General features: G+C 41.5%; 1 protein-coding gene across 2 annotated transcripts in view; it reads right to left on the minus strand.

Annotated features, from left to right (window-relative positions):
- Positions 1 to 13624, minus strand: part of WDFY4 (WDFY family member 4) — a 746928-nt gene that overhangs the window by 701657 nt on the left and 31647 nt on the right. For both annotated transcript variants that reach the window (XM_029609624.1, XM_029609625.1), the window contains 3 exons: positions 9624 to 9738; positions 5218 to 5324; positions 1768 to 1920 (listed from right to left, as the gene is read on the minus strand). In XM_029609624.1, the coding sequence (XP_029465484.1) occupies positions 1768 to 1920; positions 5218 to 5324; positions 9624 to 9738 (375 nt within the window). The remainder of the gene's footprint in view (positions 1 to 1767; positions 1921 to 5217; positions 5325 to 9623; positions 9739 to 13624) is intronic.

Raw genomic sequence — 13624 nt, forward strand, 5'->3', positions numbered from 1 at the left:
TCTGAGTATGAGATAAAGTGTGATATCCTTAGGAGCAACTTTCGTCCTTAGATATCCATGCAAGTCTATCATTAAAAAAGAAGCAGATACTTATATTTTCTTTTCCCCAGAGCAATTAAAGCTTTATATAGATCGTATAGCTCCCCAGAGCATACCTTATTTTCAGGGGAATAAAGTAATTATACTGCTCTCTTATTCAGGTTAAGCCTTAAGAATATTATGCATAATTTCCTATATTCTCCTTGAAAGTTTGTCTCTCAACCGAAAATATTTGAGAATTGGTTGCTACATTAGGTATATTATTTGTACTATTTAGAGTTAATTCAATGAATGAATACATTGTTTCTTCCTAATGTATGTAACATGTTTCCTGTTTACTTTATGATACAAATTGTATTAGAAAAGTTATAAATAAAGAATTAAAACAAAAAAAGAGCATAGATGGGGCTGATGAGTAAAGATGGCGCCGGCCATCCAGTGCTCCTACCATGTGACAGGGGCCGGCCAATGGCACGGATACCCTGTCACATGGTAAGGGCAAAGGGGCATCAGCGCCATTTTTTTTTTAGAATAGCTGATGCCTGGGAACGGGAAATCTCTCCCCGAGGCCCCCCTGGATCTCTCCTCTCCCCGAGGCCCCCCTGGATCTCTCCCCGAGGCCCCCCTGGACCACCAGGTAATTTTAAAAGGTTTGGGGGGGGTCGATTTAAAGGGTCGGGTGGGTTGTTTTTTTTAGCGGCGCGGACCTCCCTAAAATAAAAGGGTCGGGAGGGTGGGGGAGGCTAAGGGGGGTCGATTTAAAGGGTCAGGTGGAGTTTTTTTTTTTAATCGGGCCATCGGCGCCATTTTAATTAGTGGCAGCCAAAATGGCGCCGATGGCCCGAGAGCGGGAGATCGTGCCGGGACCCCCCCCCCCCCCAACTGGACCACCAGGTAATTTAACATTTTGGGGGGGGTTCGGGAGGGTGGGGGAGGGTAAGGAATTGGTTTTAAAGGGTCAGGGTGGGTTTAGGGGTTGTTTTGGTGTGCCGCTTTTCCCGCCCTCCCCCAAATAATTCTCGTGCCCTATTTAACGATACAATACAAATGCCCCTGACGATAAATCGGGGGCATTTGTATTGTATCGTGCACTCTAACGATTTAGGACGATTTTAAAATTATCTGACGATAATTTTAATCGTTCAAAAACAATTCACATCCCTATTGAATATACCTCTGACTATGCATTTGCATAGTGACTGAATATGGACCTCTTATTTACCATAAAAATATGCTCCTAAATTTTATGTAGTTAATAATTGTTACATATACACATTACAAACCTCCGTTTATGCACAGAGGAAGTATTTTATAAAGATGGCTGATGAATGCACATATCTTGCTTATAAAATTACTTGTGTGTATACTTCCAAGCACCAGTTTGCTGAGACCTCCACCAGTTTACCCAGATCTTCACTAATTCACCCACACTCTCCACTACTTGCTCCAGATATGGTTCTCAGTCCATTGCTCTAACCACAAGGATCTCAGTCCACTGCACTAACCCATTCCCCCCTGACATTCCTTGTGACATGGACAAATCACTTGTATCTCTTGTTACCTCAGATGCTCATTTAAATTGTATGCTTTTCTGGGGCAGAAACTTATTGTACCCAATTCTTAGAATACTATAAGCTGCCTTGATTGACATTTGGCAAGGCAGGCTAAGAACCCCAAAATAAATAAATAATATTCCTTACTCATGTGAAGATAGTAATTATCCCTTACCCGAATGAAGAGTTCTTGAGCTGGTAGTTCATGGTTCTCTGGCTTTGCCTCTTCCTTAACGCTCTCTTGCACAGGTGGGAAGGCAAAGAAAAGATACAGACATTGTGAAAGAACATCCAGAAGACCAGTTTGCATAATGTTCCTGAGTACTCCCTAAAAAGTAACAGTTAAAATATAATTAATATAAAAACAGAAAACATAATTGTCTTTTTTCTTACATCATATTGTCATTGATCTCCCATTTTTTTCTTTAATTCTTCAGATATCCACATTCTCTCCTTCCTTCATTGAAGTTAGATTAAATTAGGCCAGATATACTAAAAAGTTGATATGGGAAAGGATTGATCCAGTCAAACCCAGAGATTTCAATTTCCCGCCCTGTTGACCAGCAGAATTTTACCTCAGTAAAATGTAGCCTTATAAAAAAAAAAAAAAAAAAAGGCAAAGCAGAGGACATGACCTGATTTTATCTGGTTAGCACCAATACTCAGCTCTATCCAGAGAAATTTAAGTGGGAACGTCTGGTCGGGTAAATGACAGTTCTAAAGTTACCTGGGTAAAGTTATCTGAGTAACTTTACGCTGGCATATTCTGCGTCAGTCTTAGTCAGATAAATTCCACTAAATATCTGACTAAGGTTATTTAGATAAGGTTACCCAGCTAACTTCCCATTCAACACACTACTCATTATGAACATCTTAATATTTTCCCACATATGCAAAATATGGAAAACCCTTCAGTACTCTGCCCCATCAGAATTAGCATGGCGGAGAAGTAACCTAATGGTTAGAGCAGCCGGCTATGAACTGGAGAAGCCAGGATTCAAATACCACTTCCGCGCATTGAGACCTTAGGTAGGTCTCTTTACCCTCCATTGCCTCAGGTACAAACGTAACCTAGCTTTACTAAGCTGTGATATTGTGAGTTAAACATTGTGTTAAATGCTGGTTATCACACAATATCGCCATATTGTGACACTATTGTGTGATATACCAGAAGATTTCCTCCCCCTATGGAAATAAGCTGCTTTGTATGCATAAAATTGCCTGATGCTTGCAAAGCATCTTATGCATAGGCAATCCTATGTTCATAAAATAAAGTGGCCAAGTTAGAAAAAAGTCAGCCCTATTATTTTACCGTGTTTGAGGGAGGTTTAGTTATTTTCCAGAGGGAGCTTTGGGATGCTAACGCATGTCCCCAGTGGTCCTGTGGGAAAATTAAAGAAAAAAATCACCCCAGAGAACAATGGTGACCCTGGCCTCCCCCTCCGTAGGGGTCTACCCCCCCCCCCAAAAGAAAATAAAAGGTTAAAGGGAAAACATGCAATGATGGACCACTCCCATCCCCAACCCCTCCCCTTAATCCAACAAAGTGCCTCCTTAGTCTTAAGACCCCCCCCCAGCCCCATCCCTTCCCCCATCTAAATAATGAAATATCCCTGAGGATTATTGGTACCCCCTAACCAAAGTAAAAGGACCCTGGTGGTCTGGGGGCAGCCAAACCCCCACCCCACCCCAAATCTCTGTGCCTCTAAATGAAATTCTTGGTCTTCAGTGGAAGCACACAGTGCCCCCTAACTCCGAGCCCGTCAACATCATTTTTCAGAATAGCATTGGCCAGACCTTGCCCCTAGCACGTGATGGGGAAAAGTTCAGAGACTGGACCCTGGGGGAGGGGAGGGTACGCCACTGACCCCCAGGTGATTTTTGTCTCTTTTTTTTTGGGGGGGGGGTGTTTTGGGCCTCAGGCCCTTTAATCAATGGCAACCCCAGCTGAGATGGGCTGCCATTGAACGGTTAGGCTCCACGCCACAGCATGATTTTTTTGTCTCGTGTTTCTGCTGCTATAAAAAAATCATGCCTTGGTACTGCCACGATCTATATTTTGGGGATACCCTTCCCCCATGATATTTGGCCTCTCCTGCGACAAACCATCATGGCTTTGTAAATCTCCCTATTAGATTGTAAGCCCTCTGAGGATAGGGAAATACCTACAGCACCTGAATATAATCTGCTTTGAAGTGACGAAAAGCAGAATATAAATGATAAAAAATACAGTATATTTGTACTACATATACATATTATAGAGCAAAATATATATAATATTGCTATATACAATTCAAATATTAAAATAGTAGATGACAGCAGAAAGACTAATTAGTCCATCCAGTCTGCCCGGTTACTTTCATCAACACTGCAAGGATTTATCCCAGTTGCCAATCATAGAAGCTTGTCCACTTATAGGATATCACTATTTATCCAAGTCATTTTTGTGGTCATCATTGTTGGTTCCTTATTATCCTGGGTAGATGAGCATACACATTCCCATACTTAATCCAACACCTAACCCCCTCTCCTTGCACATCTAAGTTTTCCACATTAGACATCCACAAGAATATCTTATCCATTTTCATAGTTTTTTAATTTTTTTTTTTAAACAGGACAGGGTAACTAGTCGCATACCCAACCCAACCCTTTGTCTTAACACTTGGCCTCCCTTTTAAACACTAGCCAGGCCAGAGTATATATTTATTATACCTGGAGTTGCTGCATAGTATACACTAAGCTGTTTTATACAGAACATAAATTTCTTTGTATATTATACCATACATATAATTTAATATAATATATTCTGTGATTCTTTAAAATAGCACATATGCTGAATGCAGTAATAATATATATTGTGCATATGTAGGATATGCCTAATGAATATATGGTTTATATTGTTAAATATTTTCAATCACAGCTATTGATCAGTTTCAAATGTATATGTCCTTGACTGATATTAATATAACACTGCTCTATTCAGCAACATAACCTTATGGAAAGGCAATCAATATGTACTTTGGCAATTATTACATGAATGTTATAACAAAAGATATTAAACAGCTCTTTGAACTAAATGGCTCTAATGTAATTTCAGACAAATTCACAAACTTGCAGTGCAAGTAATTAATATTCTGTACATTTGCTTTCCATTGTACAGACCAATGAAAGTGTAAGTGGGCACTAAACTTGTACATCAGAGTACATTTTTGCAGTAAGTCTTTGTTTTTATTATTATGCTTTGTCTTACCAACATCTTCTCCAATTATACAAATGCAGAAAAGACATTATCATTGGTTGTAGGTGGGGCAGGGTCACAGGAAATGAAAAACGTATTGTGATGCAGAACCAGAGGAGAAAAAGCAGGAGAGGAAAGAAATAAAAATAAATCAGAGTCATCCTGTGTGACCTTAAAAAAAAAAATCACACATATGTGCACGGAAAAAGCCGACCTCTCCACAGATGAAGTATAGCACCGGAGGAAGATATTACCAGGCAGGTTTACCACAAATGCCACCATCTGTTGTGTTTTGGCCATATTTTTCATTGAAAAAGACTAGTGGAAAGTGGTGAACATATTCATTTCCATATCTGCAAACAGTATTTATATCTTTTCTCTACTTACATGGTCTGTGTGGGATAGCAGATAGACTGATTTGAGCAATAAGTAGCCTTCATTTTCCACTCCCCCTTTCCTTTGAAGGAACTGATCTGCAACCCGGCGAGCTTCCTCTGCAATCACAAGGTTATTATGTACTTTTGTTGATCACCATCACTATACTCTACAAGTCTACCAGCAAGTGCTCTTACAGGGCACATGACTGTCCGAGCTAGAATACACAGTATAACACCAGTGACCTGATTTCATCCTCTTTCTCTTCAACAATTTCATCAAAAGAAATGGGAATTTTTCACATTTATTTAGTTAGCAAGATGTGAAAACCCTACCTTGGCTCTGATCTGACACTGTAACCACTGCCTTCTACCTCCCTCCCTTTTGAGACTTGAACTACTGCTATTGCTGCCTCTTCCCCCTCAGCCCCCAGTCTGCTGCTTCCTATTTTCTCCCTCATAGGCCCTGAAATACCATTGCAATACCTGCTGCATTATAATCCCTCCCTCCCTCCAATGCCCTGATCTGCTGCTCCCACCTGCTTTTCCATGTCTTCTGACACAGCCTCCTCCTCCTCCTCCCTTCCCTTCAAAAGCAGCCAGTAATTTTGCATAATGTTGGCAAATGCTGATGATTTTGCATTTTTTTCATGATTTATCAAACTTGGCATAAAATTCCTTGGAGTTAACATTTCTCTTTCTGCTATATAGCAGTAATATAGTGTATCTACTATGGCAAAATCAATCAGAAATTGCAAAGGTACTTTCTGTACTTGTTGAATATACTGTGCAGTACACAGGGATTCAATACCAGTAACCTAATATTTCCATAAAGTGTTTTTTCTGGGTACTATATTGTCTAGTGCTATAGACTTGTGACATGAGAAGATCCAATCCATGAGAAAATCTATGCACAATCCCCTTCCCCTACAAAAAAATGTGTGAACTGTAGATGTTCTTGCATTTTTTTTTCATAAATGCCACAGTTGCAGCAAATCCACCAGTGCTGCAGAACAGTGGCAGATATTCATCAATCTGCAGCAAATGTTGCCTCAACTGAGGCTATTTTTTTATGTGGTAGATTTCCACTGTGAATTGCTGTAAATTTACGAGATTTCCACAGAATCAGTCCAGGCAAAAACTTTCTTCAGTGGTAAAATTAATCACCACTAGCACAGAGTATTCAAATATTGCTTTCTTTTAAACTTTGGGGTCCATTTTTAGCCATTGTTTAACCAGCAAAGTTAGGGGGTTATTTACTAAAGGTTTATTGCGTGCATTAGGGCCTTATCGCATGCGATAAACCCCTATTGCACGGGAAAAGGGCCTTTTTGCGTGCAATAGGATTTAACTTAGCTGGAGGGGAGGAGTCGGGGTGGGGAGGGGAAGAGTCAGCCACAGCACCACTGCCAGCCATAATGTGAGGAACATTATCACCGGCAGTAACACGGTAAATAGCTACACCTTTTAAGGTGTTGCTATTTGCTGTGAAAGGCTGCAGTTGGCCGCACCGTGGCCGGCGAAACCACACCGCTGTGGTGCGAATGGCTGCGGCCTTCCACAGGCCCACCCCCTTTCTTGTGGGATTCATCATTCCGCAAGGAATGATAAATCCTGCCCTTAATCGAATACACTTATCTGAATAACTTAGGAAGAAAATTCAGTGGTACTGCTGTTTAAATTTAGCCAGATAAGTTTACCCAGCTAACTTTAGGGCTGCTCAATTGCACGATCAGAGTTAGCCGGATAAGTTATCTGGCTAACTCTGAATATCGGAATTAAACAAATAACTTATCTGGCTAACTTAACTCCGGCCTGGAAAGCTCATGGAAGAACCCTATGTTTGCTGGCTAAAATTTGCCAGATAAGTGTGAAAATATTCAAAAGTTGACATTGAGCCGTTCCATGCCCCTTATCATTTTGGTCACCCTTCTTTGCCACACAGCTTACTCCCATGTTTCTCATAAGAGGAGCAACTTCCACTATGTGTAGTTATCCCTAGGCCTTATGATAACCCATTAAAAATGTACTGCTAACAACATTTTTACTGGGTGATGAGCCTTCTTAAAATTCAGACAGTGATGCTTGACATGCTATCCTGTGCTTTTTCCCTACTCCAGACAGTAAAAGACAAGTCCTATGTTGACTGTCGTCTGAATTCAATTTCTCTTCAGTTGCATCAAAAGCATCAAGGCTTATTGGTTAATGGTAGTAACCTCCATACCAGCAAGTTACCCCCATGCATCTTTTCTTAATTTCATTCCTCTAGTCTTTAGGGATCCACAGGGGCCGATTTTAAATTTTACGCGTGGGGGGTACATTTGTGCGCGCTACCCAGCGCACACAAATGTACACCCAATTTTATAACATGCACGCTGCCGCGCGCATGTTATAAAATCCGGGGTCGGCGCACACAAGAGGGTGCACACTTGTGCACCTTGCATGCGCCGAGCCCAAGGGGAGCCCTGATGGCTTTCCCCATTCCCTCCAAGGCCGCTCTGAAATCGGAGCGGCCTTGGAGGGAACTTTTTTTTGGATCCCCCCACCTTTCCCTCCCTTCCCCTATCTAACCCACCCCCCGTCCCTACCTAGTAAATCCCCCCTCCCACCTTATTCGATGGAGTTACGCCTGACGGCATGCTGCCGGCACACAAATCTCTGGGCACAGCCGATGTGCCAGAGGACTTGAGAACGCCCCCGACCCCGCCCCTGACCCTGCCCCCCCCATCCGCCCATTTTCGTGCGTCCCGGGGCCTGTGTGCGCCGCCGAGCCTATGCAAAATAGGCTCGGCGCGCGCAGGGGTAGGTTTTCAGGGGTTACACGTGTAACCCTTTGAAAATCTACCCCACAGTGTTTATCCCATGCTCCACTGAATTCTTTGACTGTTTACATCTTCACCATCTGTTCTGGAAGGGTATTCCAGGCATCTACGGTGGTCCCTTGTCTTACGAACTCAGTTGGTTCCAGAGGGCTGATTTTAACTCAAGTTGGTTGTAAGTCAAGACTATTTTTTACATAGGAAATAATGAAAATACCTATAATGTGTTCCAAACCTCCCAAAAGCACCCCTTACCTAACCATTTCTATAAGAAAAAATGGTTGTATAATGTCTGTAATTACCAGTAACCTCTCTCTCTGTGAAAAAAAACTTCCTAACGTTGATTTTGAGTCGTCCCCAAGCTCTGCTGTTTCCTTTCCAAAGGAAAAGGTTTTGAAGTTCTTGCATCATTAAAATCTTTCAGGTATCGGAAGGTCTGTATTATATCTCACCTGCACCTCCTCTCTTCCAGGGTATACATATTTAGATCCTTCAGTTTCCCCTCATAAGTCTTCCAATACTAACCCCACACCATTAAGGTTTTCCTTCTCTGTACTGCCTCCATCTTGTCTCTATCCTTTTCTAGATACAGTTTGCAAAACTAAAATCAGTATTCCAGGTGAGGCCTCACGAAAGATCTATACAAGGGCATTATTACCTCCTTTTCCTTACTGGTTATTCCTCTCTCTATGCAGCCCAGCATTCTTCTTGCTTTAGCTATTGCCTTGTTGCATTGCTTTGCCATTTTCAGATAGCCAGACACTATTATTCCAAAATCCCTCTCTTGGTCCATGCACATCAGTCTTTCACCCCCATCATATACACCTCTTTTGGATTACCGCACCCCAGATGCATGACTCTGTACTTCTTGATTTGGAATCCCAGCTGCCAGGTTTTTGATCACTCTTCAGGCTTTCTTAAATCACTTTTCATTCTCTTTACTCCTTCAAGCATGTCCACTCTGTTGCAGAACTTAGCATCATCCACAAATAGACATATTGTACCTTCTATCTCTTCTGCAATGTTGCTCACAAAGATATTGAACAGAACCAGTCGCAAAGCTGATCCCTGTGGCATTCCACTTAACATGGCTCTTTCTTCAGAGTAGGTTCCATTTACCATTACACTCTGTCTCCTATCAGTCAAACAGTTTGTAATCCATGCCATTACCTTGGCATTCAGTCCCACACTTATAATTTTATTCATGTCTCCTATGTGGAACCGTATTTGCCTCTGTACTTGCCTATCAAACACTTTAGTTGGATTTCCATGGTCTAGAAAAAGCTATAGACTCTCCCACGATGATGGACATTTGGATAGTATGATATTGTTCAGTATGGTGTAGTCATCTATATATAGGTTCCTAACTAAATTGTGGAATGAACTTTAAATAGTTGCAAACCAGTAGTAAACAAGACAAACAAATTTGCAAGAAGCAGTTCATTGGCAGCCCACCTTTTAGAAACAGCTGATAAATATGGCCCAAATCCGAATTGTGACTTTGTGGAAAATTATGTATACTGCAATATTAGGTTTTTACTGCAATTTAAGTCAATTATTTTCAATATACTATTAATACATTCTAATGCATTGTTCTTACCTGCAGGTTTGTTTGATATTTTCTTCCTGAGTTCAATTGCTAGAAGTCTGGAAAGTTCGATTCCCAGCAAGTCAGTATTGGGCAGAGATAATACCCCAGCAGTATGTTCACATGCCTGAAATAGGACAGATTTTTAAAAAAATACATAATTTCAGCAGGAACTGGCCTAGTTGCTACCAGTTTTCAAATTATTCAACAGTATAGCGATAACCCCCTTTCCCCTTCTTCCAGATAGTTGACCAGTTATAGAAAGGTCATCATCTTAAATATTTCATTGTGTAACAACACAGGTTCTTTTCAGGAGAGGGAGAGTAATGAAAGATTTCTGGGTCATTTGTTCCAGATTCTTTTTAATGTACTCTTAGCAAAAAATATGATTTCACAGGACCATAAGGAACAATCACACAATACCACTCCTTGATTTTCACTATGTTATTCCTGCTTGTCCTCTCCCTTCATTGTAAATGAGAAAAAAAAACCAGAAGTTACAATTCAACACAACTTTACTTAACAGACTATAATCAGAACCCCCAATTTTCTGCTGCAGTTTTTTTTAAGATTCTGTAGCATATTTGCATAATTTTGCATAAAGATTCACACTTCTGACTATGCAAAAAAAACTAGTTTTTAACAATATTTAAATTATATATAAGCACTAAATTTACCAAGTACAAAAAACAATTTCTCAAGTTATGACATAAATTAGGAACTTTTAATTGTGAAATGTCACTTTTGTTTAAAACTGAAATATTGCAATGATCCTTTTTAAAAGTTCTTGAGAAGATCTTTAATGTCTTTCTTAGTATATGAGCTAATGTATGCGAAAATGCCCTTATTATTAGCAGAATGTCATGTTGTTTATTACGCATGGAATGTGCACATACTTTTGTGCACATATATTAGGCACATTGCAACAGACAAGAATGGGTTAAATTAACAAAAGTTTGAAACTTGTCAGGAGCAGTGCCAATCATCAAATCTTCTATGAATTGAAATTAATGCCTTCTCTGCCAGCTGTGGGATACCAGCAGTTGCAGACTTCCCCCAAAAGCATTCTCAAGTCTTTGTCACTAAAATAAGGTTGGTCATAAATGCAGATCCAAGAATGTTTGTACAAAGATGACATTCTTCTAAAGGGACATCACTCCATCCAGCAATTATATGAAAAGCATACTTGATTTAAGAGATCTTTAAGGGACCAAACATTTTGACAACTTGCTCTGTCTACTACAACTTTTCTTCTCCCTTCCTGGATTTAGAAAAGGGGGGAAGGAGAGACAACAGAAGGAAAGTGGCTAGATTAAGTAATAGTGCCTCTCTCAATTGCTTTGTCTGCTGCAACCTCAGCCTCATCCCATCTTGTTCCCTGCAAACTGTTTATCAGGGGAGGGACTGGACACAGAGACTGATGTCAGGTACCCTGGAGCTTTCTTCAGAAGATTGAATTAAGCTTCAAAAATGTTGACTGTGTAGCAGGTTTATGCAACAGGCTAATTAGGCAGTTTCTTCTGCAGCCACAGAAAGGCAGGAGTCAAGGGGCACTGGATATAGCTCAATTTAACATGAAACATGTGGATACTTTCCATATGTACAACAAAACAGATGATAAAATTATCAAGAGTTCATAACTTAAAATAAAATTACAATGGTGAATAATCAAATAAATAAGTCAAGATAACCCTAGTAAAAGTATAGAATGAGTTCAAGGAAAAAATATTAAGACCTCTCTTGGTTGTGCACTTTTAACACTTGGTTTCAAAAACGTAGAACTAGTAAACTTACAGTCCTCAGGTATGGCTTTAAATTTGTATTATCTAACTAGCAAAAACACTGGCTTCTGGTAAAAGTCACAAGTCACAGTGTGGGAATGAGCGGTGAATCCCACAGACCTGGAGACACAAACTAGTCTGACTCCAGCCTTTCTTAAAACACTTATCTTTATTATAGCTTCTCAATCTCACATCAGTAGACTGTCTTCCCTTCAGAACAGTGTAATTAATTACTCATAGTTCAGCTTTGTCTCAGCTCAATGTTTGGACAGCAATATTTTACAGGTGCTGCCTTCCTCCTGGAGACCTGGGCCTGGTCTGGTTATCCCCACTTGGATCCCAGCTCTCATTTCCTAGTCTCTAGTTATGGCTTCTGAGCCCCACCTGCCCCACAGGATCCCACCCATAAATACGTGGCCAACTGCCTGGTTTTGGACCATACAGACAGGTTTTTAAACTAATTGTAAATTGTACAGTGTGGGATTATATAGGTAACCGGACACTAATGTCCAGTCTGCTACACGGACCCTTGCCTAACCTGCTCCATCGGGGTGGAATTCAAACCTGGAGCCAGCAAAATGACTTAGTTAAAGGACTGGGGCATGTGAACTGCGCAAATGGCACATTGGGTTGTTTTCATGATGCTGTCAAGGATAACCCTAGGAAATAGGGTTGAACATGTCACTAGGTCCCTGTTCCCAAGTGTAGCTGGTGGGAAGCCAGAGGAATGGGAATGGTATGTCTTGGCCTCTCCTGGATGGGATCTATGAGGAGTTAGGAATGCTTTGCCCAATGGGTCCAAGCTGAGGGGAGGGGTATGTGAGGCAGTGCCCCAGTGTTCCCCTGTTTACCTATACAGGATTGGGCTAGATTCCTGGTCCACCTTAAATGCCTTAAAGAGAGTATGCTCTATGAGTAGGGTGGCCAAATTTTCCATAGACGTGGACTGGACATGGGAGGAGGAGGGGGCCCCCTCATGTTCATAAATTTGCTCTCAATGCCCTTCAACTTGCTTTCTTACTAAGTACCCCCAGTTCCTGTTATTCATGCTCTCTTGCTCATACACACATTCTCTTTCTCTCTCATACACACAGACAAACAAACACATGCTCTATTTTCATTTAGACTGGGCTTTCCCCTATAAATTCACTTTTACCCAGTGCTAAGGCAGAGACGGAGTACAAGTCCTATGCACCATGCCTGCCTGCATATGTTCCTCCAGGCAACCAGCTCTATTAATCTCACCAACAATCAGACACATGAACTCCTAGTACCGGTGTGCAGTTCCTTCCATTGGCTGCATAGCACCGTGGCTGATTGGCTGACTCATCTGCCCCTCACTGAAGAAGAGTGAACTGATTGGCAGGTTTGCTGAGTGACAGGCGTCTTCCTCCTTTGGCCACTTTCATGGGGTGGATTGGATTTGGAATGGTCAACTGTCTGCCACTGTTGTCCTGCTGCTTAGTTCTAAACCTCTTCTCAATGCTCTGCCTGTACTCCAGTCTCCTTGATGTGGTCTCCAGTCATGGTTCAGCTACTTCTTCTTCTTCACATCATATCTCATCTCCTGCTCCTGATGCTGGTATCTATCTCGTCTCATCTCATCTCAGCTCATCCTGCCGCTGCCTCCATACTGGTGTCTCATCTCATCTCAGCTCATCCTACTGCTGCCTCCATGCTGCTGTGATTTCTCCTGCTGCTGCTGCTACCTCCATGCTGCTGTGTCTTCTCGTGTTGTTTCTGCCTCCATGCTGCTGGGTCTTCTCTTAGTGCTCCTGCCTCCATGCTGTGCATCCCTAGGTGTGTTTTATCTCTAGAGAGTATAATTGTGTAGCTGCATGTGTCTGGGACTGAGAGTAAATGGTATAAATGTAAAGCCTGTATGATATTAAGGGCAAGTAAACTAATCACCCCAAAAACTTTATATTGGGACCCTTACTTGGGTCCTCACTCCACCTAAAAGACAATCTGGACAAAACCCTTTTTAGGTTCCACACTAAACAAAATGTCTTCGATTTGCTGGCTGCTGTAACACCATGTCAGCATCTGTGTGACAACTGAAGAGGAGTGATGGAGTTATGTAGGTTAGACCAGGGCTGGCGGAAGCACTAGGTGATCTAGATCTAAGCCTGGGCCTAGAGTGCCAACCATTAGGGGGCGCAAGCAGTAGTGGCAAATAGGAGTGGGGATTCGAATCTTCACTCCTCTTTGCCGCTGCTGCTGTCCACTCAC

Source organism: Rhinatrema bivittatum, chromosome 7, assembly GCF_901001135.1.
Source record: "Rhinatrema bivittatum chromosome 7, aRhiBiv1.1, whole genome shotgun sequence".
NCBI lineage: Eukaryota > Metazoa > Chordata > Amphibia > Gymnophiona > Rhinatrematidae > Rhinatrema > Rhinatrema bivittatum.